The 27894-nt window shown below is 41.4% G+C and overlaps 2 protein-coding genes across 2 annotated transcripts in view; one reads left to right on the top strand and one right to left on the bottom strand.

The window, feature by feature from the left end:
- Positions 1-27894, bottom strand: part of RPL17 (ribosomal protein L17) — a 96967-nt gene that overhangs the window by 24501 nt on the left and 44572 nt on the right. The gene's annotated exons all lie outside the window — the stretch shown is intronic.
- Positions 9580-17045, top strand: LIPG (lipase G, endothelial type). The gene is made up of 10 exons (XM_075185769.1): positions 9580-9977; positions 11482-11675; positions 12414-12593; positions 12844-12955; positions 13417-13641; positions 13844-14086; positions 14656-14779; positions 14992-15210; positions 15549-15653; positions 16709-17045. Exons 1-10 carry the CDS (start codon positions 9884-9886, stop codon positions 16719-16721), a joined length of 1509 nt encoding a protein of 502 aa, XP_075041870.1. The 5' UTR covers positions 9580-9883; the 3' UTR covers positions 16722-17045.

Below are 27894 nucleotides of genomic sequence, written 5' to 3'. Positions count from 1 at the left end.
CCATGTTGCAATACAAGGGGTACAAATGCAACGCTGCCTGCAGGAAAACACTGTCAGTGTTTGCATGTCGCACACAAATACCGGACAGATTTATTTGTATACTGTGATTTAGAGTTAAACTAGTACACTAAATCTGTCCCCACGTTTTATATCCTCCCCTCTGCAGGGCAACATGATATAACAGCACCTTCTATCTGGATCTACTCACAGGTGTAAATTACCCCGTGTATGTGGGTGAGAGCGGAATATTCCATGATGACAGAAATGGTTTATTTCCATTGTACATGAAGCCAACAGGCTACTCCTGTATGACTTCATCAGTAAACAAGGATATTCTGTCTTCAGTGCATTTGCTGCAGAGCAGCTCATGAACATGCATGGAAACAACAGGTGTGTTTGATGCAATCCTTTCATGCATGTTCTGTTTAATTCTCTGCACCCCCGAAGTGCGCTGCTTCTTTTTATAATTCAGTCTAATGGTCTTTAAGTGGGAGAAACAAGGCAAACACATTTTTTACAATTTTTGTGCATGTCAATATGCTCATCATGCACTCGTGATATAGTCCATAGTCTGAGGACTTCTGGGTAGGTCTCCCGGACTCCCGGGAGAGCAGGCCATTCTCCTGCATCCTGCCCACTTCCTAGTGAAGTAGGTAGGATGGGAGCCTCGCCGACACGATTCTTGGTGAATGGCATAATTTTAGTCGTGCCCACCGCACGACTGTGACGCAAACGTCTCATTTTACTGCAGGGGGCAGGGCCAAGTTATGTGGGGGGGCAGGGGGCAGCGAAACGCATCATATTAGTCACGATACGCAATCACTCAAACGCCTCTGTCCCCACACCCCATATTATCAGGTGCCCTGGTCTGTCAGACCACAACTTGGGTTGGCACAGTTCACCCGCTTTGTGAAAACAGCTTAACCGGCACTGAAAATAGCAAACCTCCCAACTGTCCCGATTTCAGTGGGACAGTCCCGATTTTAGAGCTCTGTCCCGTGAGTGGGGGTGTTGGAGGAAGGGAGGTATGTAATGGGCAGCTTAGCTGCCTTTACAGTGCCAGGCAGCCCTTTGGGAGCGGGATGACGCCCCCATGTGACATGGTAACGCTCGTTTGCACTTTGGCCACGCCCCCTGCCCCGCTGTCAGGGACAGACGTGTTGGGATGTATGAAATAGGGCTAATTGAAGTCTATGAATAATACATGGTCAGTGCGCAGCAGTGAGCATAGGAAGGATCATGGTACATGAGGCATGTTCCTAAATGCTTAGGTGTACTTTCAGTGCGTTCTTCATGGATTTCAATCATCACTATCCGACGTGCCAATTTTTTTATAGATGAATACACTTTATGCTTTGGGCACTGATAATTTGATGTGTTACTGTTATAACATACTGGTAGGTTAATTGGCTGCTATCAAAATTGACCCTAGTCTCTCCCTCTCTGTCTGTATGTCTGTCTGTCTCCCTCTCTGTCTGTCTGTCTGTCTGTCTCCCTCTCTGTCTGTCTGTCTGTCTGTCTGTGTGTGTGTGTGTTAGGGAATTTAGACTGTAAGCTCCAATGGGGCAGGGACTGATGTGAGTGAGTTCTCTGTACAGCGCTGTGGAATTAGTGGCGCTATATAAATAAATGATGATGATGATGATACCTGTCTTTAAGGAAATGTGTTTTTTCTCAGTACAGTAGACAAGTACATGCACACATCACCTGTGTTTAGTATCTATATCCCCGTCTGCAACTTCCTTGTGCTGGGCAAGTTCAAATATTCATTTTACAGCAGCAATTTCCTCTTCTAAAACCTCCAATGCGCAGAATTCAAATTCCTGTGAATTACAAACCACAAACAGACAAGTTATTACTGTAGTTATAATTCCTGGAGTAGTGCGCACGTAATGGGGAGCTGCGAGAATTCCACGTCTGTTACTACATCTAAGACTTATCGTAACAGAGAACAAGATCCATTGCAGATGTCAGACTTTTCCTAATTAAAGACTCTTTTGAGACCCTGAACTGTGAATAAACTGAGAATCATGTCCTGTCCTGTTTCCCTTTCCATGAAAGTAGGGACATTGTCAGGGGTCTTTAATATAGGGACTTTAACCCTCCACTGCGGCCTCCAGCACTTCATGAGTTAATGTCGCTATTTAAATGATATTTCAGCCGAGTCATAAAATTTATCAGGACCTTTAAATAAACCCTTTTATTTTTTTCTCTGTAATTATCTGCATTGGCAGCGAAGACCTGGTGGACGCCGGTCACGTCCTCTACATTCGCTGGGAGAGCGCCAAAAAAAAATACTGATTGGTACAAACTCAAGTCCCCCTGACCTGGATGAATCAAATAAATAAATCTGATAGAAACTCAATGATCTGAGGGATTAGACCCTTTTGATCTCTCCGGGAATGATGCTGAAGGTTGATTAAATAGTACTGATATTTTATTTGCCTTTGTAAACACACTGTACTTATTATAGTTTGGGGCTATTTGGATTGAATATTAACATGTTTTAATTAATCCAGCTGTGTTTGCACAAGAATAGTGGTAAGAACAGAACAATATATACCATGGGTTTGAAAAATGCTCTATGTACTATGATAGCCTTTAGTATTAGCTGGAACTCACTGAGATAAGAACTAACTAAACCAATCAGATTCTAGGGGGTAAATGTATCAAGCTGAGAGTTTTCCGGCGGGTTTGAAAAACCAATCAGATTCTAGCTCTCATTTATTTAGTACAATCTACAGCTAGAATCTGAATGGTTGCTATAGGCAACATCTCCACTTTTCAAACCTGCCGGAAAACTCTCAGCTTGATACATTTACCCCCAGATATCATGTTCTAGAATGTCATAGATAAATGCTAGCTGGAATCTGATTGGTTGGTCTGGACAACACCTCCACTTTTTAGACCGTTTGATAAATCTACCCCTTGATTTTTGTTGTGCCGGAGGTTTATTCATAGTGATGAAGAATGAATGGTTTTGGGTGTCGTAATAAATTACTCTTGATACAGAATCTTATAGCCCTCAATAGACAGCAATAGCAACCTGACACACGTATGCTAGGAAAAGGCACTACAAATTAAATTTTAAAGTTAAAATTGGTCCACACTTCGCTGGGCGCCCCTGTAGCATTGTCTGCCACAGAGGTAGTTGAGCTGCTGGTATTATCGTTAATTAGCTGACAGTGTTGTGTACAGTTGACGTCAGCTACAGCAGTGAATGGAGAAGTGACATCACACAGTTGTTCCACAGCAATAAAACAAAGATAAAGAGTAAAAACAACATTAATCTTAAAATATTGTTATTGTCATTAATTACATACAATGCACCAAATTTAAATGACCACAGAGAAAAACATTTTTCATGATAGGGTCCCATTAAAACCAGTATTATTCATATTTGTTTACCTTGTAGGCCTCACTTCCGGGGGATGTGGGCGTGGCTTGATCACGCCATCTGCGTCATAATGTCAGTCGGGCAGGACGTACGATGATGTCATCATGCCCCGGGTCACTCAGGGGTAGATTTAGCAAAAAGGAAAAGTGTTAGTGTTGCCCATAGCAACCAATCAGCTTTTAGCTCTCGTGTTCTAGAATGTACTCGATAAATGATAGCTAGAATCTGATTGGTTTCTGTGGGCAACACCTCCACTTTTCCGTTTTAGAAGGATTGCTAAATCTATCTCTGAGCGTTCACTGGGGTTGAGTTTTGTATCGTCACTAGATATATCCACCCACCTTGCAGACAGGTAAACACCCTACCAGGGTAACTGATAACTCTCCAGGAGGTCTCACCATAGTCTGGGAGTCTCCTGTACATTAATTTAGTCAACGATGGCAGTACCTGCTATCACATATTATAGTATAACCTTTGTTTCTATCCAAGTTATATTTGTATTTATAGTAGAAATTGTTGGCTTACAAAACGTTATGTGGAAAAAAAAACAACCCACACATTGTAAACTCATTTCCTCATGAATTTCATCCTTACGGTTATTAATAATAAGAGCTATTTTGGACCATATCTGAGGTGATTTGACATTTCAGTAATGCTGCAAACACTTCTCCATTCACTCGAATAGTATTGTAAATTCTAGATATAGTTGTAAATTCTAGATATAGTTGTAAATTCTAGATATAGGAACGCCTCAATATACAGGATCCTGGATGCAGCTACATGAACAAATAAACGCCTAGAATATTTTTCAGACAGCGAAACAGAAAAGGAGACAGAAACACAGATATAGGCACAGCCTAGTTCAGACCCAGTTCTCTCGTCATCCCCGAATCACTAGGAAATAGCTGTAGGGTCTTTGTGGTTGGGCACTAGACACAATGAAATAACTTGGAAAGCAAGTAGCACATTCTTCACCATAGGGAGAACTGAGGAAAGGTTTTGGTGAGTGCACATGAGGAGACGGTTTGCCCTCCTCTATAAAGTGGCCTGATGCATAGGAGGGGCGGAGAGGTGTCTACAGGCCTCGCCTCATTCCTGGGTTACTAGCGTTCATGTAGAACTTCTCTATTCATTCAGGTCCCACAGATTACTCTGCAGATTAGTTCCCTCTGAAGCCGTATTATTCCTATACAATCACAGGGTTTAATGTACACATGAAATAAAGCCTTTACCTCAAAGAAAAAAAGTTTTTCCTTAGGAGATCTTTTGCAATTTCTCTCCGCAGTCTATAAACCCATGATCTTATTAATAACAATATGCCTGCAATGTATTTAGAGAAACCAATATGTTTAATTTTATTCCTGTAGACAAACGGTCTCCGGCTGCTGTTGGATTATAAATCCCAGCTGGGACTTGTGGTTCCATAACTGGTGAGTTCAAGGTTACAGAGACCTGCAATGGATTGTAATTTGATCAAAGAGTATTCTGAGACTTGTAGTTCCACAACAATCTGGATTTCTGTGAGCAGGGCGCTAAATACTGTAAATAGAGGGATATGATGAGATCCTGACTACAGAGCTTACAATCTAAGCTTGGAGATTGTTTCCAAACGTCACCGTAACCACTGACATTTTTACATAAGGGAGTGTTGTGTTTATGTTGCATTTGTTTAATCATCATCATCATCATTTATTTATATAGTGCCAGCAAATTCCGTAGCGCCTTACAATTGGGAACAAACATTAATAAGACAATACTGGGTAATACATACAGACAGAGAGGTAAGAGAACCCTGCTCGCAGGCTTACAATCTATAGGACAATGGGAGCATATGCTACATCATATTGCACACTGGACCTGCTAGAATGCAAAGGTAAAAGTATTTAGTGGGCTGTGTGCTCATTCACACAACTATGTTGGTCAGAGGGTTGATGTCTTGTGTTAGCTGTGTAGAGGGTGGTAATAGGGTAACCTAGGGAGATTAAGATGGTGGTTGAGGAATATTATAAGCCTGCCTGAAGAGGTGGGTTTTCAGAGAATGCTTGAAGGTTTGAAGACTAGAGGAAAGTCTTACTGTGCGAGGGAGGGAATTCCACAAAGTGGGTGCAGCCCGAAAAAAGTCCTGTAACCGGGAATGGGAGGATGTGATGAGATGTGATGAGAATGTTGCATTTGTTTAATGCATTTTGTTCTCTGTAATGTGTTATAGGAGGGTGAACCCGTAAGGAGGCTTCCGGAGACCTCGAGTGACCTCAAAATGCTAATAACAAAAATGTGTCAAACGCATTAAACGTTCACCTTCACTTTTTACTGCCGTTTTTTTTGTTTTAAATGCAAAAAAAGACAGGGGGTACAAGACCTAGGGGTAAATGTATCAAGCTGAGAGTCTGAAAAGTTAAAATGTTGCCTATAGCAACCAATCAGATTCTAGCTGTCATTTTATAGAATGTACTAAATAAATGTTAATAGAATCTGTTTGGTTGCTATAGGCAACATCTCCACTTTTCACACCCGCTGGAAACTTGTAACTTGATACATTTACCCCCTAATGTCATTTTCTATCAATAAAATCCACTAATGATGGACTTATCCTCCACTGATACAATCTGACACTCCTAAATCATTCATACTCTAAAAAATGTTAAACGCCTATGAGCGGTTTCTTTTAGAACATGCCAAATACAGGTTTAGAACATCAGGACTGCCTCAATCTCCACACCCATACATGTGGCATGAAACAAATTCCTATATTACAGCAAATCATTAGTATTTTACTGTTTAGTTTGTTTTCTTTCTGCTTGTAGCTATTCAGTTTACATAATTACACTCATTTGTATACAAGACTTCAGGGCAGAGCTTCAATGACTAAAGCTAGGTACACACTACAGAATTTTCGACCAACTTTTTATGCCGATCGATTTTGCATGCGATCGATGTTCCGATTGCTCGGTCCATGGACTGCATACACACTAGCCTTGTTTAGGACGATAAAGGGAAGAGCGGACGTCCCTTTAGCGACTTTTTACAGCCATGTTGTCGTGAGCAATGACTGTAATTTCGTACTCACTGTTGTGGATCGGTCAGAAGTTTATACACACTACACAACGGAAATGAGATTGGAACGAAAATATTAAACGGTACGACCAACCAAATGAGGCGACAATCGTCCATTTGGGCAGACTTTCGACCATCGTGTCACTGCACACACTGACCCGACTTTTGAACGAGCGGTCGTATGTCGGCTGATTTAGCCGATTATTGGACGAAAACCGTGTAGTGTGTACCCAGCTTAATATAGACAGCTACAAATATGATGTGACAATTCTCTGTTGTTTAGACCCAACTTTGTCTGAAATGACAAATCTTCACCAGTGACCCTAATGGACGCCGTGTCTAGCCACTTAGCCGGTAGAGCAATGTAGCCGGTATAAAAACACAAGTTGTATCATGACAGGCTGAGTGCCCCGTGAGGTTAATTTTGTGTCTTATTATACTACAACTCAATGCAATTACTCTCTGTAGCATTGAAAAAGAAGATTCTATAATCCTAACCTTGAAGTCATTGTCATTATCAGCTTAGCTTTTTGCTGGCGTGTTATCCAACAATGCCTAATGATATTTTGCTTTATAATTCATTTTATTTTCATGTTAAATGTTGTTGCTAAGTTGTTTTTTTAAATTTAAAGTAGCAGTCATCCTAACAGGCAATCATTCCACCCCTTAAACCAACAGATCACAACCTACGACCATGAATTCTGGCTTTATAAAATGAAGGATATTTATAAAAACTGTTGTGTCGCTGTATTGTAAAGTAGTGTAATTATTTTGTGCCATTTTTGAAGGTTAAAATATTATTATTTTTTTAAAATTAGACCCAGGGGAAATTCGGATCCTCTTGGTCAAACAACTGGCTTGAAAGAGCAGATGGGCCTCTTTAAAACAAGGGCTGTTCTGTCTTCCTACGGAACAAGGGTCTAAGATAGAAAGCGTGTGTATGTGCTTCTCTTGCCATGGCTGCGAAGTCTTTTGGGGGGCCTCCTGCTCGTTTTTAAAGAAAGCCCCATGTGCAATGAGCTTTTAATTAATCTTGTGGAAGTTAGACGATAAGAAGTGATTTGTGAAATAATTATTTCACAGTGGGGCTCTTTGGGAATGTGTCCATTTGTTCAGTGTGTAAAATAAACAAATTTGCACTGTGCATGCCCACAAGAAAACAATCATATGCGCTTGACCGTACGCTGACTTGGTACTTACGACTTCTTCTGCTTGCTGAGGCGTGAGGGGGAGGTAAGAGGCGTGCAAACGTAGACCAAAGACACTAAGGGGGGTATTCAATTGTCGGTGGGATTGTCAAAAATCATGCGGTCCGCGCAGGATTACCGTTATTACGGTAATCCTGCGTGGAAAAACCGTTAATACGGTAATCTCTCGCTGGATTTCAGCTGGCAGCTCCCTGAAATCCAGCAAGTAAATTACCGTATTAACGGTAATAGTTTTTCCGCGCTCGAACCCGCGGACTATTGAATACCCCCCTAAGGGCTAGATTTACTAAGCTGCGGGTTTGTAAAAGTTGGGATGTCGCCTATAGCAACCAATCAGATTCCAGCTTTCATTTATTTAGTACATTCTACAAAATGACAGCTAGAATCTGATTGGTTGCCACTTTTTCAAACCCGCAGCTTAGTAAATCTATCCCTAAGGGGTAGATTCATCACACCTTCTAAAAAGGAAAAGCAGAGGTGTTGCCCATTGCAACTAATCAGATTCTAGCTATCATTTATCTAGTACAGTGTTGGCTAACCTGTGACACTCCAGGTGTTGTAAAACTACAAGTCCCAGCATGCTTTGCCAATATATAGCAGCTTATTGCTGAAAGGGTATGCTGGGACTTGTAGTTTCACAACACCTGGAGTGTCACAGGTTAGCCAACACTGATCTAGTACATTCTAGAACATGACAGCTAGAATCTGATTGGTTGCTATGGGCAACACCTCCGCTTTTCCTTTTTAGAAAGTTTGATAAAGCTACACCTTAGGGAGTGTTCTTGTACTGCAAACTGAAGCAGACCCGTATGGCGACGCAAATACTCCTGACAGTAGTAGTTTCATTTGCAAATAAATGCTGATGATGACGGTCGCCAGAGTTAACTAGCCGCTTGATAGTTCCTGTAGTGCTACAGTTACAAAAGAGAAAACTGTCCTATTAACGCATTTGGCGCTTGGATGAGTTTATGCCATCTAGACGTTTATGAGAATGGTGCAGTATTTATTTATGTTGGGCATTTTGTCCCATTACTGTTTTGAAACTCTTATTTGTAACCGTTTTTGGTGCAACTTTTTTTTTTTTTTATTATTATTATTATTATTATTATTATATAAGTGCCCCCAATTGTAAACAAATGCCTGATTGGTCGTTATGAATTACTGCACATTTGCAATTGGATAGTCAGTAGCACCACGACACTTTACTGTAAGACACTCATTCACACGACCCATTCTTTGTAGCCTGCAAACTGGGGCTGTACTATTAGTGCTTACAAACAAGTTTGTAGTTCAGCAATAAATTAAGTGCAAACAATATGTTTTATTCCTTTACAGACCTCTAAGTGATAAGAAAAGAAGTGTGAAGAGTTAGATATACAGTGTATGTAGTTAATGCAAGATAAGGGACTAAAATGACAAACGCTACTAATACCAGTCAAGATGTTACCCCCTTGCTGGGTGTACAAATGGGTGAATGTGGTGTCATATTAAGCATCCTTGTATATGTATAGGGCAGGCTGTGTTTGGATTTCTCATGCAGGGCACAGATGGGTGACATACAGGAGCAGGAGGAAGACTGCTGAGGTCAGGGAGAAGGTCTTGTCAGCTGTGGGATGCACCAGGAGACAGCTCCGTTATAGGATCCATTGCAGCTGATGTCACTAAATTCCACATGGAATCTCTGGTTGCTGGAGATCTGATCAGCAGATGAGGGTGTGAGTGTGTAATAACACAGTGGAAATATGTGTGGCATAGTTTCCAATCACCAGACAAGGTTGCATTGTTTGGCTCACACTGACAGCCAGGCATCCAATCCCTGCGCTCTGCTGCTCCTCCTGCGTCCTGGAGCTGCGCTCACTGTGCAGCAATTCCTTCCATTCATTTTCAAAGGGACGTGTTTTGGGCGTGTGAGAGGCGCGACCAATCAGAGAGCGGAGAAGGGACTCCAAAGATCGGGCGATGGTCACGTGATTGGCGCTGGTGGTTTTTAAACTAGCGCAGGTCTTACCGGGTGTCATTGGAAGAGCAGCTGTTGCTGGTAACATTGTGTCCTCTGAGCAGTCCTTGGTGCCACCTTCTTGTCTTTTATACAACAACAACAACAACAACAAAAAAGATACCTCAAGAAAAATATAAAGCAACAAATATAATATAAAAAATTAAAATAACAAAAGGAAAAAAAAAAATCATTAAACTGTTTTTGGAATTTGGAGAGTTCCCAGCCATGCGCAACTTCTGTGGGTTACTTTGGATATGCTTGGTGCTTGCTCTGCCTTTTGGAGAAACTTCCCTGCTGGCTGAGGAGGGGCTGCTAAAAGGTAAATATCTAATTGCTAGCTGATTTTATTAGATGTGTGATCACCTGGAGATATGAGAGACCCCTCTAGACCCCCTGGCAGGCGCTAATTGGGGCGCAATGAATGAATGGGATATACATGGTACACGTGTCTTCCATCTGTGTTCTGCAATTGTAACGATCTTATATTTGTATTGTGACTTGGTAATGAGCGCTTTAATCATCACTATACGTTGTGAATCATCCATTAGAGTACATTCTGGTTAGCTGGAATCATTTATAGGGCTCACTGAGATGGTGGATTATGCGCTTTAAATAAACTTTTGTCTGAGTCTGTATTTTATGTGGGTTTCTAGACGTTTTATTCTTTTTGTAAACCCAACTTTGCTTCTGTAGAAATATTAATTAACTAACTTCGTATTCGCATAATTAAAGTGCTTACTGCAATTCCAGAATTGACCCGTTATAATGACGCACATTGCTGATGGTGATTATATTTCTGTCATCCAAATGAGGGATCCTGGAAACAATAGAACTGTGAAATTATTAAATAACATTCTGGCCGCCAGCTTCTGAGACGCTTAAGCAATCTGGCAAAAAAAAAAAACCTCCAGAGAATAGAGGCTGCAATGTGTCTTTGGTTTTACTCGCGTCTTGCATAATGAGACATCTGCCCTAACATACTGCAACAATGGAGCGCTTTGCGCTTCATCCATTAATGCGCTCTGGGTGCACCTGTAATATATACAGACACAAATACAAGCTGGCAGATAATAATAGGGAGACTTTATTGTCCTGGGCAATTAGCTACTCAGAAGATAAGTATGTAGCCAATTTGTTGTACAATTTGAATGGGTTAATAGCTTTTAACAAAAAAAAGTGATACAAATTATGCAGTGTCCCCCCCCCCCCCCTCCCCCAATACCTGCTGGGCAAAGTATTTTATGTTCAAAACCGCTTTAAAAATGCTGAACCCATAAATTTAAGTCTTTGTTTAATATGTTGTTTTAAAAACTAGTTTGGTGAAGTCACATGGTGGTTATAGCTAGTGGTTAATTTCCTGCTCTCACTGGCTTGGTTTCTATAATTACTAGTTATATTGTTTCATGTATTGAAGCTTATCATGTGGGTGTGTCATGTAATACTGTATATTTGCTTTTATTTGCCGGCAGCTAGAACTGTGAGTAATTTATACAGGCTCTGAAGCTGCAATACCTCTTTCTTCCTCTTGGGTGCAGTATTACTGTTTGTGTTGCCGGTATCTGCTTTGATGTTATGACTCCAGAATGTGATCTCTTACAATGCAAATGATTCTATTGTAGGTTATAAATTCCAGTATGACCTGTCATTCAAAAAAATGTAGCTAGAGAGAGGAAACCTGTTCAACTACAAGTTTCAGCATGCCCTGCAGTCTACGGATTGCCTCTCTGGGTCATATCTCTGAATGGCAGCTCATTCTGGAACTTGTAGTTTTGTTAAAAATTTTAAATGATTGAATCTTACATTTTATTTTTCTTGGCTTACAGATGATACAATTGCCAATTTGCTGAAAGAGGCAGATGCGGATTTGACACCCAAGAAGCCTCATATTCAGTTTAATGCCCACTTCTCCGCTAATCCTGACGAAGAGTGTTACTTGGACCCGGCACAGGACGAGTGCCTGCAGAACTGCGGCTATAACTCGTCAGCAAAGACTTTCATAGTCATCCATGGCTGGACGGTAAGTATTCTGCATGTATAATGTAATCTTTTCAATGCAGTACTCTCATTCAGTGGCGGTACTACCATTGGTGCACTAGGAGCTAGCGAAGAGTGGGCCCCAGTTCCCTCGTCCTGCTTCCCTGCACCAGGGCCCAAGGCTTGCTAGTTCCTGTCTGCGCAGTTTACAGATAAATGGCAGCAGAGGCGGAAGACACATAGGGATAACGTACAGTAATTGACTGGCCACATAGAGAGAGCTGATCACTGTCCTGATTGGAAGCAGCACCAGGAGATAGAGGAAGCATACAGAAGATATCAATAGTGCAATCTGCTGAGACCATGTGACTATGGGAACTTGCACATCATTGGTTGGAATTTCAGCTATAAGAGTCCTAGAGACCGAATTGCTTCCTAAACAGGTTAGCTGTTTCCACCAACACGAACAATTGTATTTAGCAATTGGTAACCCCCATATAGTTCTGCTACGAAACCAAAAGCATTCTGCTGAAGCCCCTCTCACAACTTTAGGACCGTACCCTAATGGGATCTGATATAGGCCAAAAAGCTCAGACTCGGTTACTAGCCTCCAGTTATTTCATGTATAATATTCTACCCTGTAATACACAGACTTTGTTATATATTATAAGCAGTGTCTTCATTTTGCTCTGTAACGACCACTCTCTCCTGCTCCCATAAAGCGTTGCTAATTCTCTAGAAGATGATTTGTTGGTAAATCCCATTTCTGCTTCCTCTTCAGATGAGTGGGCTGTTTGAGAGCTGGTTGCATAAGCTGGTGGGAGCTTTGCAGCAGAGAGAAGAGTACGCCAATATCATCGTGGTAGACTGGATGCTGCTAGCCCATCAACTCTACCCCGACGCTGTGAACAACACAAAGCTGGTTGGAAGGGAGACTGCAGTTCTAATGGATTGGTTACAGGTGAGATGGCGTCATGGTATATATGCGGCTCTATGTGCCAGGATGGCACCTCTTACAGATAACTCGTATTGGCACCAGTACTGGCAAACTGACCAAGATGGATCTGGTTGAAATTGGTCTGATCCACTTTTTTAGCCATCCTGCAGATGACTCCTGGCAGCCATTTAATCCTCTACGTAATTTGGTTTAAATTTTAAAATATCCGGCTAAAAGCAGCATACCTAATTGTGTATTGTGTTGGGTTTCACAGGAAAAAGCAAATATGTCCCTTCAAAATGTCCATCTGATTGGCTACAGTCTTGGCGCGCACGCAGCTGGCTTTGCCGGAAACTACGTCAGTGGAACGGTTGGACGTATTACAGGTATGTAAGGTTCTACCACCAAAATCATCAGCGCTCTTCTCTTGTAAAGCCTAGTAACTGTAATAGCTGTATAATGTCTAATCTTTTCTGATAAGGACCTTTCCTGGTAAAGCAACTATAGAGCGGAGAATTTCAGTTTCTAGTTTTAGCAGTTAAAGAAGCAAATATTTTATTAGCCCACAAACATATTAAACAAACCAACTAATTGGTGGTATTCTCTCCCCCTCGCTTGTAGTTTAAATGTATCTTTAGAGCAGTTGACTGTTGTAAGTGTGAGGTTTCACATTCCATAGAATTCTAAGGATTTGATCAAAGAAAACTCTAGAACAGTCGGCTTCTGTTGGGTCGCTAAGGATTCTGGGAGGTTATCGTCTTGTTGCCTATCTGTGACCCTTCTTGTTTGATTATTAGGAATGTTGTTCAGCTCGTTGAGGCCATCTTCTCTTGAACTTGTCTTCCAGGCTTGGATCCAGCAGGTCCAATGTTTGAAGGAGTGGAAGCTCATAAACGACTCTCGCCAGATGATGCGAGTTTCGTCGACGTTCTTCATACGTACACCAGGGAGGCGCTAGGAGTCAGCATTGGCATCCAGATGCCCATTGGCCATCTTGACATATATCCCAATGGTGGAGATTATCAGCCAGGCTGTGGATTATCAGATGTTATTGGGGCTATTGCTTATGGCAGTAAGTATTTATTTGTCGACTTTTTTTGTTGGTTTGATCCTTAGTGGGACAAGCGTCATTTGCTTGGAATTGGGCTACTGGATAAATAGAAAAGTGTAACTTTCCATCCTTGTAAATGTGTTGAGTAGATATTTGGGACTTGCCATTAATGTTCTTTTGCTGAGACGTTCCGTGAAACTGATGTGTTCCTGCTCCGTTCCAGGTATTGGAGAAGCCGTGAAGTGTGAGCATGAGAGATCAGTACATCTGTTTGTGGATTCCCTCATTAACCAGGACAAAGAGAGTTTCGCTTTCCAATGCACCGACTCCAACCGCTTCAAGAAGGGGATCTGCCTGAGCTGCCGCAAGAACCGCTGCAACGCCATTGGCTACAACGCCAGGAAGAGCACCAGCAAAAGGAACAGCAAAATGTACCTGAAAACCCGGGCACAGATGCCATACAAAGGTAAGGCTGAGGGAAAGTGGCGCCTACCCACAATCCTCGGAGAACTCTTCAGAGTGGCAACAAGTGATCGACAATGGTCAGTTATTAAATGACATGTTGCCACATGCACCATCTCAATTATTCTCAAAACCTCCACTCCTGATATTATCTGGAAATGAAACAGTCGTCTTCTTAAAGGGACACAAACCTCAAAAATAGTCTCTGCTTAGCTGTCTTCTACACACTTCCCCAATTATATCATACATCCTATCCTAATAGGCCACACTCCCAAGCTATTGCTTTGTGGGAGCCTTATCCCACCTTCGATTGATGGCAGAGATCTGTGAGGAGATAAACGAATTACGGGGAAGAGAAGGCAAACAATTGAACTGTACAAATGGTGAGGTCTGCAAGCAGACTTTCCAGCACCATGATAAAAAAACTAGGTGAAATCATACCGCACAAATAGTTTTACAATTATTTCTTAATATTTATGTTAAAAGGGAAAACGAAGACAATGACCCTTTAATAACGTGGTTATTGATCAATGCTTTACATATATTATTAATGCCAGATATTTTCTTTTGCAGTATACCATTACCAGCTGAAAATGCACATCTTCAGATACAAGAATGACGCAGAAACTTCAGATCCCACCTTCTCCGTTGTCCTCGCTGGAACTGTGAATGATTCCATTCCTTTGTCTTTAGCCATGTAAGTGGGCTGCGTGTGTGTGGTGAGGGTCTGCTATGGCAGCTGTCCATTTATTCTCTTTTTGTGGAATAAGATAAGATTGATATTAAGACTTCTCTTTTTATAGTAAGTCTCTTTGGTGTTTGTTGTATGCGACAAAATCCACGCACAAGTGGACCAGGATCTTCTATAAGCTGCAAAGTCTGATTCCCAACACGTATTTAATTTTTCAGACCTGAGACGATTGGATACAACTATACAAACACTTTCCTGGTTTACACCGAAGACCAGATTGGTGACCTCCTGTCCATTAAGCTGAAGTGGGAGGGATCTAAGCAGTCGTGGTACAACTTCTGGAGCTCGCTGCAAAGCTATTGGGCCACCAGCAGCCAAAGCGAGAAGGAGCTGCACATTCGTCGCATCCGCGTGAAGTCGGGAGAAAGCCAGCAGAAGTAAGTCTTATTGTCCTGCCTACGCGGAATGCCTTACTAGCTTTTTCCTGTCCTCTGACTAAACGTGAACCTGTAACCAGATCAGAGGCGGCCATTTTGTGAATGCAGCCAATCCATTATTGAGGAACCAATCGCCTTACTCTGACAGGGTAGTGTCACTGGTTCCTTGTGCACCTATAGGCTGCATGTGCATGGATATTGGTTCCGCCCACAAAGTGGCTGCCTGATCTGTGTGTTAATGGTGGGTACACTTTAATTGGAAAACTTAGAAAACTGGTAATCGAACGTCTACAAATACATTCAACTCTTCATTTTTAAAAATCTTATATTTTTTTCAGGTTCACCTTCTGTCTGAAAGACTTTCATGCTAGTCGTATAGCCCCCGGTGGGGAACTGGTGTTTGAAAAGTGTAGAGATGGCTGGGAGGTCAAATCCCGAAAGAGGTAAGAATTCATCACCCCCCCCCCCCCTTCTTTTTCGGTTTTTGCAACTCTTATATAGACGTTTTATGGTGCTTTGTATAGTGGATGATAAAAGTGCTAGTTCAGAGCCCGGACCCCTTAAACCATATTTATTAGGAAGCTGCGCCTCAGAATATGGTCATTGGGGCGGTAGATTTAACAAAAATTCTGTTAAAGAAAAGTGGAGGTGTTGTCCATAGCAACCAATCAGATTCCAGCTATCAATTTATCTAGTACAGTCTAGAAAATGATAGCTAGAACCTGATTGGTTGCTACGGGCAACACACTCCACTCTTCCTTTTTAGACGTTTTGAAAACTTCCCTCCCATGGAGTACCTCAGTGATGGTATTGGTTCATAAATTAATTGATTAGGCTGCATTCCTCTTGGCACATAAAATGGCTGCCTCCGCTGTGAAACAGTTGGGTCATACCTCACAACTGTCCCGGGACAGTCCTAGAAAACGGGTTCTGAAAGGGACGGTGCTGTCTGAAAATATGCAGAGAATCCTGAAAAAAAGGGGTTGTTTTGGGAGAAATCCATTGGCGGTACTTTTGGTGTCCTGACTCTGTGACTCAATATTGGAAGTATTACAGAGTCGGGTACTCTTAGACCAGTGTATCCACCATAGGCAAACCGAGGGGGGTCGGTCCTAGTGCCCGGAAACCCCCCTCCAAGCCTGAGGCACTGTATAATTGAGGTGGCTGGACCCTGCCCCACACAGCTCTGGTCGAAAAGAGAGCGCTGCGTGTACCTAACAAGTGCACGCAGCATTGCCCATGTTTATTATCGGGATAGGAAGAGTTGGAGAGCAGCCAAGCCCTGTCTAATATCATAGCTACGCCCCCATGCATGATGGTCACGCCCACTGGTGGCGTGGTGTGGAAACCCCCCTCTACAAATCCTGCGTTTGCCCCTGCCCATGTTAACAATACGTCACTGATTTGGGTAATTTTGCTGTACATTATGTCCTGCTTAGTGTCTTTAATTTTGAGCTGCTGTAAAACCAAATATCTAATATGTTCTTTCCTCCACCAGAGTCAACTTATAATGTATTAGATCCATCGTGTGGGGTGGACGATCAGCACACGCAGCCATGGAAGAATGTTACAACTATACAGAACTCTGTCTATGAAGCACTGAAAATTTTTGTTGCTGCTTATTTTATTAAAATAAAATAAAATCTATATATCATATATATAAACCCATTAACAGCTTGACTATCGGGCTGCCTTATGATGTCAGGAATCTTGCAGTGACATTGACCTGTAAAAAGCCATTTTGCTACCCTCCGATTATAGAAGAAAAGTTTACATTTTATTCCCATAACTCTTTGCTTCCTGTTTGTTTTTTTTGCTATAAAAAACCCCCAAAACCTTCACTTCAGATGACCATTTGGATGATTCAGTTTGTAACTAGTATTGTGGGGATGTTTGTAATGTACTATTGTTACAAGATATTGTGATAACCTTACCATGCTCTGAAAACCGTCTCTTACGTTGTTACTGTATTCATGCTGTCTTAACACCCTTTTTTTTTTTTTTTTTTACGTGTCAGTCTAGAGAGATATATTTTTATACAATGTGCACAGAGGTGAAGTCTGTACAGTTTGTAAATATATTTTATTTATAATTGTTTCACATTTTTGTATATGAAGATCGCGTTATCAGTATTGCGTTTAAAGGCTGACCAGCGACACCGCGTTGTAGCTGAACAGGTCCATTCATGATCCTTGTTTTCTTCTGTCGGCTGTCCGTGATGATTCCCGAAAGGCTAGATTGACATAAGCACTTGTAATGGGACTCTAATATGCAATTTTTATTTAATTTTTTGGGGGGTTGCAAAATAAGTGTGAATGTCTTCAATCTGCACTGAGGTCCGTCTTATCACTAGGTCCATGTACCTTGCTCAGCGCAGCGTTATCGGATGCAGACTGTGTATGATTTGGTGCTGTTGCGTCTCCTGAGGTCATATTTCATCCAGAATATGAACTGAGCTCTTTAATATACTTTACTCTCCAGTTCTGTGTCTTTGACCGTTGTGCAAAAAGCAGAGGTGTGGAATTTGGGTAAAAAAAGAAAAAAAAAAAAAGTTAGAATGTTTGTAGTGTTTGACCGTCCCATGATGCTTTGCTACGGTAGTGATGGACCACAAGACTGGACTTAATCATTGCGATTAAACATCAGCTGAGCGGAGGAAACACTGTCATCTCTCTTGTACCTCTTTCTTTAATGTAAATCTTGGTCTTCTGTTCATAGATATAAATATTATTGTTCACCCCCCATCTCCATATTAAAGGGTCAAAAGCAGCCATTCCAAAGTGAAGTGTTCCTCAAAGAGGTTGATTGTGAAGACATCTTCTTCAATTTCTACTGTGTACTTTAATTTATGATCTTTGTACTATGTGACGTATCTGTATATAATAATGTATTTTGTATGCCGTGTCTTATTTATTCAGAACTCGACTTTGTATTAACATGGCTTATTTCCATTAAAAAACAAAACTTTCGAATGCTTGCTTGCGTCTCGTGTATAAATCGCAGCTTCCCGTTTATAATGTGTACAGTACGGAAAGTTGCCTTAAGTCTTGCCAGTGCTTATCTCCTGACGTAAGCTCTCTCTGCCTCTGTTCTGATGTAAGTCACGCTCTCCTCGTCAGAGTCCACCATGATGTAATTAAGCTTCACTCCCCTTGGTCAATACTTGCTTGAGCCACCTCTGCATCTATTGCACTCAGTTTTATTTTTCTATAGATCTATTAGCTTGGAACACAGAGATAAAGTAATATTTGTCCGTTCCTCTTTGCTGGTTCAGACTAGTTTGGGAGTGATAGGTGACCTTCACCTCTATCTTAACTACGATGTTGCTTTTGCTGAGAACTTTGGCTCATTGTCCCATTAAAAGAGTAAGTTCCTCCTTCGTTTGATTTTATTTTGGTAGGGGGTAGTTTGTTTTTGATCCTAATTTCCACTAATGATTTTCCCATCCATCCTGATATTGTAGATCCTACTGCTGAAAACCATCCCCATTATGAGCTTTATGATAAGCATGGTGTTACTTGGGCAGTGCTTGGGTTGAGCCATACATACTGCTTGGCATTCAAACCTCTTTAGTCACTTCCAACCACAAGACATCAGGCCACGTTTTTTGGTGTGCCGAATGTGGCTCCATTCTGGGCTGTTTCCTTGTGTCCCGCTCTCCTCTGATAGAAGCCAATTTTATGAAATACGATGGTGATTTTTGACAGATTTATACATTATCTTCCTTAATCGCAATCGATTTTCTGTAGCTCATTCAATATCAAAGTTGGCAACTCTAGCTTCTCTGCTAATAAGTGTCATTCGTGTACAGAAGCTAAATTTAAGGCGGTTATCCTGACCTAGTCAGTGGGGTTGTGGCTTCATATTACTGCTCTTGGTACAATAGACTTACACTGAGCTAGGAGGGATGCTCAACATATTTGCAGTGGTTTTGCAGCTGTCCCCAGATTTGTGCCTCTATAACCATAATTTTTTTTCTTTAACTTATCGTATCTCCCAACCAAACCAAAAATATCCCCCTATTGTGTAGAAGAGGCCAGCAAAAAATAGCAACAAGGACAAAAAGGGAAGGCTACATATATTTCGAGCCTTGAGGTCATAGCCTAGGTGTCCACAGGTGTGTCGATAATATTTTAAGAGGTGAGGAGCTGAACTCCATAAGGAAATCTATGGTGTTGACATGGAGGCTATTTAGAGTGTGTGAATGTTCGCAAGGCCAGTGAGATGGTTCCTTATGAGCTCAGTCCATTGCGGGGTCTTGATTTGAAGAAATAGCCAGGGCTGGTGGAATTGATCATCTTTATCCTGTAGATGGTTAGTGATTTTCTCTATACGAGCTATGGACCAAATGTAGGATAGTGAAGAAACGTGTAGTGTTTCTCTCTGCTTCCTAGCCTTGGTGATTAAGCATCTGGCTACAGCTAGGATGTGAGAGGCTAACTTTGCAGAATATTAACATCCAGTAGAGGTTAGCAGAGGAGGATCAACGGTCCGTAAGAACCAGATATGGGCGGAGAGGAGATCTCTAACTTTTTCTCAGACGGAAGAAATCTTGGGGCAAGACCACCAAATACAGTTTATAGGGTTTTGGTGAGCAGGTATCGTTTTAAATATTTTTATTTTATTTATTTTATTTTCGAGGCCATGATAAATAGTTGACCTCTTAAAACAGCCTTATGGACCTCCCACGGTGCCATTGGAGAGATATCATTGACGTTTCTTTCAAAGTTCTCCGTATTATTTTAATTTGTGTGATGGTGTTGGAATTGAGCAGTAGGGACTCATTGATCCTCCAAGGAGGCTTGTGTGCCAAGCTGTAAAGGTCCTCTGAAATTAGGTCATGATCTGACCAGGTAGACCTCATCTTCCACCTTTCTCAGCTCCCCACCGGATGTAGATTGAGATTTGCAATTGTTTCGGGCAGATACACAAACGATTTGCAACCAATAAGGTTGAAACTTCAAATTGCAGCTTGTGTGGGCTCCTTGTCTCTCCTTCTGTGCAAAAGCACTTCTGATTTGTGTGTCTCAAACATCTACGTCTGTTGTTTGAGTCAGAAGACACTGTCCTCCAGACTGACATTTTTGGTATAGAGGACAAGTACCGTTGCATGTCAAATGAATTATAGTGATAAATTAACATTAGGGGCTAGATTTACTAAACTGCGGGTTTGAAAAGTGGAGTTGTTACCTATAGCAACCAGTCAGATTCTAGCTGTCATTTTGCAGAATGTACTATATAAATGGTAACTAGAATCTGATTGGTTGCCATAGCCAACATCTCCACTTTTTAAATCCCGCAGTTTAGTAAATCTAGAACTTACGCAGACCTCTGTGCTATACGATATGGGTGTGTACAGTTACCAGTTAATGAGAAGGATAAAACATGAATGACATTTACAATCTTGGAGTACTCACGGTCACAGTGTTTCACCTCTCTATCACCAGACATTATTTCTCACATTGCAGAATGCACCCTGTACTTCAAGTTCCCTCGTGATGTACTATACACTGTTTCCCAATAACCTCTGTAAGAGCCTGGGGATAAATAAACTTTTCTATTGTATTGTCGAGTGAACTCTAGTACACTGTCTAATGGTTGAAAGAAATGTACAGTGGCCTATTGAAGTCATATGGTGAAATTGATTTCATGAGGATTTTTATAGTATGAATAAATAGTAGATTGCATTTAATTTTTAACCCTTAAAAAGACTGAGATCCTTTTATTTTTGTGAAGTTAACATATTCATCTAATGAGGGTGTGAACTTGTGTGACTGACAAGTCAATGGTCTATCATGTCAGGGAGAGCAGTGTGATAATTATCTCATTTGGCACAGCTTAATTAATTTATTCTCTTATTGATTAAGCACAAAACCTTACCCTGCAGGATGTGTTAATTCCTATCTTGCTGACCAGAGGGTATATTTACTAAACTGCGGGTTTGAAAAAGTGGAGATTCTAGCTGTCATTTTGTAGAATGTACAAATAAATAATAACTAGGGGCCTGATTCATTAAGGATCTTAACTTGAGAAACTTGTTATTTCAGTCTCCTGGACAAAACCATGTTACATTGCAAGGGGTGCAAATTAGTATTCTGTTTTGCACATAAGTTAAATACTGACTGTTTTTTCATGTAGCACACAAATATCAACTTTCAAATTTCAGTGTACAAATAAGCTATCAAGTATACTTGTATTTAACAAGTATTTGTGTGCTACATGAAAAAACAGTCAGTATTTAACTTATGTGCAAAACAGATATACTAATTTGCACCCCTTGCATTGTAACATGGTTTTGTCCAGGAGACTGAACTAAGAAGTTTCTCAAGTTAAGCTCCTTAATGAATCAGGCCCTAGAATCTGATTGGTTGCTATAGGCAACATCTCCACTTTTTAAAACCCGCAGTTTAGTAAATATACCCCCAAGTGTCTTGCATTCCTACACGGCACGACCATTTATATATGCTGTGAAACATGGATCATAACATTTTATGGATTTACTTTTGCTATTCTTGACTCTTCTAGCAAATACCCTGTAAGACGTTCCAAAGTTATGTTTCTATTTTTTTGTAATCAAATATGGATCTATTAATAAAGTCACGTTCCACTTCAGGCACACAACTGTACATCTAAATTACTGCCAACCTCCTCACACCACCTTTCCTCTCTTGATACGGTAATCACCGGAGGGGTGTGTCTGTTGGCAGCTTATATATAGAACCATAACTAGATTTTACAATGTAGAATTGTTGGCTTCAGTTGAAGTAAATACCAGCACAATATAAAACTGTGAATGGAGGGCAGGCTGCTGTTGATGCCTGATATCTACTATCTAATGCTAGATAAGTCAAGCTTAAAGTATTCCTCTATATTACTGCAGGTCATTAACCCTAAGGACGGTTCCCGGATTTGTGGGAGCAAATAATCTCTGAGGATGCTGCGTGCGGGATTTGTAAATGTAATCACTTCTGTGTTTGTCACCACTGGAAGAAATGTGTACTATAAACGTTAGCGTTCAAAGCACCTATTTGACATCACTGTATCTCTCTATCTGGCTTTAGAAAGTGTAGTTTAAGATGCGTTTCTAACACAAGTGCATGTAAGCAAGTGAGATATTGCAATGGGGAGCATTTAAATATGCATTTTCCAAATATGTTTAGTTTGAACAATACAACTTACTTTGTTATCACGAAGCATGTTTAAAAAACAAACAGATTAAACAGATTTTTAAACACATCTATAAACATACCAAATGTGCAATAAAAATATAAATAAATGCAATGTGGTTTATATGAGCGTCGCTTCCTGGTGGTATAAGAGTGGGTGAAGCCAGAGCAACGCAAGAGAGATCCAAACACCAAACCTGGCACTTCACGCAGACCCAGCATTTGCAAAAGTGTTCCCGTGGCATCGAACGTCAATGGAGAAACTCTTACTCCAAAGCCAACTTCTTCCACTCCAAATTTATCCGGTCTTCTTGTTATACTGCCTCTATAGAAACCTACTGTAACTTCCTAAAAATTCTCCCATTCTACCAAAACCCATCGCCTCCTTACCATTTCGCTTCTCAACCCACCCTGACTGGTAATGAACCACCTACTACAAGGTCAAAGTCAATACCATCTGTCAAGAAATCTTCTCTCACCAGATCCATTTCCCCATATCTACCTTCTCCTTCACTCACCTAAACACCCTGAGTTTTTTCTGTCCTGTTACTGAGGACGAGGTCCTCACACTACTCACACTCCTCACATCTTGCCCCAACAAAATCAGTTCCCTCCTAATTTCTCCACTCCCTCTCCCCCAATGCTTGCATGCACCTAGCTCTTCTATCGGCCCTTCTCCACTGCAACTTCTCCTACCATCTTCAAACATCTTCCATCTTCATTTCTTCTGTCCTGAAGAAACATTTCCTTGACCCTCTCTCGCTCTCCAGCTATTTCTCCTCCCTAGGATTCTAAACCAGTTGAATGGCTTGTATACAACCACCTGACTCACTTTATCTCCACGCACTGTCTTCTCTACCCTCTGCAAGTGGGCTCCCATCCTCTACACTTCACCAAGACTACCCTCACTAAAGTGACCAATGATATAGTCATGGCTTAGTCTAAGGGTCACTTCTTATTCATCCTCCTTCACTTCTCTATTGCTTTAAATACAGACAACTACCTTCTTCTCCTTGACACCTTCACTCTTTTATCATTTACGCTACCTAAAGCTCAACATGTCCAAAACTGATCTAATCATCTTTACCCCTCCTAGAGTCTACACTCCTCCCCTAGTCTCTATCATGTTTCATAACATCACATAAGCCACCAGCATTGGAGTCATCCTCAACTCCCTTTCTCACTCAGGATATAACCAAAACCATTATCCATTTTCTTATCATCTCCCTCCTCAAACTGTCCTAAGTGCAGCAGCGATACTGATATTCCTCTTTTACAGCTCCACATCCACTGCTCTATTCTGCTAATTCATGCACCTACTTCCCATTACCAGGAGAATTCAAGCTTCTCATCCTCATCTTTAAAGCTCTCACCAGCTAATATCTTTCATACATCATTGACCTTGTCACGAGATACAGTGACACCCTCTTTAATTTGCCCCTGAGCTATGCCTCTCCTCCTCTCTGACAACCTCTCACTCCTGTCTCCAAGACTTCTCCTGTGCTGCCCCCCACTTATGGAACTCCCTACCCCGTCTGACCAGACTCTCCCCCAACCTTCAATCTTTCGAGTATTCCCTCTAAAAATCAACCTTTTCATTAAAGTCTATCCTATCCCCACCAGATACGACTGTACTCCATCTGTATGTTCTACAAGCACCAGTCACATGTCCATTCCTGTCCCACTAGCTCCTATTGTCTCAGAATTGCCCACTCCCTCTAGACTGTACCAGGTCCCTCTACTCTCTGTCTCATATCTGCTCCTCCTTCATCAACCTCTTCTGTATGTGCTCTTTTTTATGTGCAATTTGTATTTTGTAGAATTTGTCATTTGGACTGTCTGATGCTGTGTACTTTTCTGGCACCTTACAAATAAACATTGCTGCCGGTGATGTTGGTAGAGTACTAAATTGAGAATGAAGTGCAGACATGGAGAGATAAGGACTTCAGAGGTAAAGGTGTAGAGAGATAAGCCGAGGGGTTATCACAGAGAAAGTGACGACTATGAGATAATGACAGAGGATGATTCAGACGCCGAAAGCGTAGGAGTCGCTGTAAGAGTTTGATATCTAAGGATTGTAAACACCTGCTCTGTAGATACAGCTAAATTTGATCTGAGAAAGCGTCAGAATCCAACATGTGGGTACGCGCTAATGTGAGACAATGTGACGAGCATGGAGAACACAGGTATAAATAACTGTATTTATTGATGGCCCATTATTTCCATCAGTTATAGCTGTGCATCACTTCACCTGCGTCACCTGTGTCTCATCTCTACTCACATCACACCTTCATATACTGGTCTGTTTGTACACACAGCTGCATACACAGGGATGAGGGAGACTGTGTTACAGCTACCACATCATACATCCATGCAAGCGTGCGTTACATATGCGTTTCTACTTTTGTTTTAACATGCTAAAAGGAGTGCATTGCTAATACCAGTGTTGCTAAAGGATTAATTGTTTAAAGCAATCCAATCGATTTCTCTGCTTTGTTTTTATGTTCGTTAGAGTGGAAAATCCTTGTTCGCAGAGGTAGGTTGTTGCAAAAGGCAGCAACTTTTTGACTGCCTCCTCGTGTGCAATTTTGATGCCTTTGCAGCTGTTGACATTCAAAAATATGACAGATCTGCTTTGTTTTCAAATGCAATACGTGCTTCATTATTGCATCAAAGCTCAAGAAGTTCCTCTGCCAACCCTTGAGGCTCTTCTGGTACGACAGCAATTTCACATTTAAAGGTGTCTACAATCCAACTGACAGCATGTGAATCGGCAGCATTACCCTCAGGAAATTCATTTTTACCCCATTCGGGGTAATTTACCCCTGTTCCCTGACCACTGGTTTAAAGAGTGCAACTACATTGTTACAATAAAATACCACTTTTAGATTGCCACCCCAGCAATATCTCGGGTATCTGAACCCGGCAGGGCCATAACTAGGGCTGTGCGATAGGGGCGACCGCCCAGGGCGCAACACAGTTTAGTAATATTTTAGGTTCATTTGGTTAAAATTGAGGGCTAGGGGGGCGGCATTTGTTGTTCTCACCCCAGGTGCTAGGATTCTAAGTTACAGCTCTGGAACCCGGGATATTGCCGGGGAACAGTGCAGGACACCCGGGCAAATACCCGGGTAGACCGTGTTCACACTGAATACGGGTCTGCCCGGGTCTCCATGGCAACACCGAAAGAGGAGCTCTGATTGGCTCCTCTTGTGATGATGATTTTTAATTTTTTTTAACGTTACAATGGTGTTCGGCGATACCCGGGTTGAAAAACCTGGGTCGGACCCAGGAATAACCCTGTAAAAGACCTGTGTCTAATTCCCGAATCATCCTCCCCGCGTAGATACCCCGGGATCCTTCACACTGAGCCTAGACCCAGGTCTTTGGGGCTCACCCTGGCAAAAACCTGGGTCTTTTAGGCAGTGTGAATGGGGTATATCAGTAGTCCTGGCAGTCTGCCAAGTGAGTTAAACTAGGGAAGATAAATACTTTCTTCTCCTACTGACTTGATACAAGTGAGCTGAAATCTCCAGCCCATAAGATCTGAAACAACTTTAATATATGTTTAAATGACCACCAGAAGAAACGTAAATAACAAATCATGTTATTATAAATAGGGGGAAATAAATTAAAATGTAATGTGTGTTCCTTTAACGCCGGACACTTTTACAGCCTTACTGTAGTAGTGAGGATTATACGTAGAGGAATTACAGTCTAAACAATTTCATGGCAGATGAGCATAGAGTAAATGTCTACAATCTTTCATATATTACTGAGGATATTGTACTATGTATCATTACCACAATCTCTGTATTCCTGTACATATGCTTGTTCTCACTATCAAATAAAACTGCAAGTTATACTGTTTACTTTTCATGGAGAGAAACACAACTTTTTCTTGGGACAACAGATAAGTGTTTTTAATATTTTTTTTTTATAACATTTTTGTTAGTGCATTTGTGGTAGCTGCCTATTTATATCCAGTGAAACATAGGGGGTTTGTGATAGCTGGGCACAGTACAGAGTGTGCAGAATTAGTAATTCAAGGTATAATCATGAACTTAGCGTAATGGGTGTGCTTATTTCAAGAGTCTAACGGGGGAATTCAATTCCCCCCAGAATAACGACGCGCTAAGTGTATTACCGCTAATACAATAATTTAAACACAGATTTCTGAGCCGCAAGCAAAAAGCCGGCGTTGAAATGACCGTATTGACGGTGATTATGCGCACTATGACTGTAATATCGGTAATAGTGCGCAGGTCGCAATACTTTTTGCAGTAATGCGGCCAATTGAATTCCCTCCTAACTGTGCGTGGAGGGTGATAATAATAACACTGATCTCTCTCTTTAAAGTAAATAAATACAAAGTCCCTGCTCTTTTTAAATACTCATCTTTAATAAATATTAGTCTGTAAAGATAATATATAATGTAAATAGCATGTTATATACAGAAAAGTATCACCAGAAGGGAAACAGCACAGCGTATTGATTGGGACTGCCCCACTGCACAGGCACTGCTGGATGCCTTGGAACATGAACTTAAGGACAGTATGCCCAGGACTTGCCTTTCATACCATTCGGTATTTTATGGATTATTTCCTGGGACCCACATCATTGAACTTATGAACTGCTTTAAGGATGCTATATGACTTGCCAGTAATCGCCTCATCTTGAAAAGAGAGAAGATGACCATCCAGGACTGTCACAGGCTGATCCACAGCCTGCTAGGAGACTATAACCCCATGACAGTCTTGTGGAAGAGGAATAAGATTGATTTTGTCTCCCTCTTTCCCTTCACCCCCATGTATCTTTTTTTTCAATAACGCTTTGGGCTTGTGACTGCCCCTCCCTTACCCCCTCCAACCCATTCCCCCATAACTGTTTTGCCTTAATTTATACACCCTCCCCTATATATGTGTCTGTCCTTTAATAGGACTCTCTCTCTCTCTCTCTCTCTCTCTCTCTCTCTCTCTCTCTCTCTCTCTCTCTCTATATATATATATATACAAGTTAACCCATGCATGATACTCATGCATTCTAGGCAAATCAAGCTACTTAAGGTGTTAAAAAGGTTCTTGTCATGCATTTGGGCCATAGCCCAGGCCTCCTCAGGGGAAGAGCGTTACTTCCCGACGCAAGCGCCCTTTTTTAACGTGGTTTTGTCCACATGTCACCACCTCATCATTTTTCTCCATCACCTCATCCTTTATCTTCATCGCCACATCCTTCATCAAGCTACTTAAGGTGTTAAAAACTTCCCACTGTCACCTCCGGCAACCACCAACCACTCCCAACTGTCACTTCACCTTCAAGAAATATATAGGTCAGTGTATAACTCTGCCCAGCAGGTGGCGCTGCAGCTTGGTTTTACTTTTCCACACACGCCACTAGGCATTTATATAGTAGATATATATAGACATGGATACATACACACACACACACGCCAGACCAGACGTTAGACGTACCCCAAGTTCTGGGTGCCGCTGTTGTGTCATAGAATTGTCTTTTATCT

Source organism: Mixophyes fleayi, chromosome 1 (assembly GCF_038048845.1).
Source record: "Mixophyes fleayi isolate aMixFle1 chromosome 1, aMixFle1.hap1, whole genome shotgun sequence".
NCBI classification, from domain to species: domain Eukaryota; kingdom Metazoa; phylum Chordata; class Amphibia; order Anura; family Limnodynastidae; genus Mixophyes; species Mixophyes fleayi.
Note: the sequence above shows the minus strand (reverse complement) of the source record. Positions and strands in the feature narration are given on the sequence as shown.

What these genes read in the sequence shown, in the direction of transcription:
- LIPG (XM_075185769.1), top strand. Translation starts at nt 9,884, where the DNA reads ATGCGCAACTTCTGTGGGTTACTTTGGATATGCTTGGTGCTTGCTCTG. An exon ending in TAGTCATCCATGGCTGGACG is followed by an intron (nt 11,676 to 12,413) that starts GTAAGTATTCTG and finishes CTTCCTCTTCAG; the next exon opens with ATGAGTGGGCTGTTTGAGAG. An exon ending in GGCACAGATGCCATACAAAG is followed by an intron (nt 14,087 to 14,655) that starts GTAAGGCTGAGG and finishes TTTCTTTTGCAG; the next exon opens with TATACCATTACCAGCTGAAA.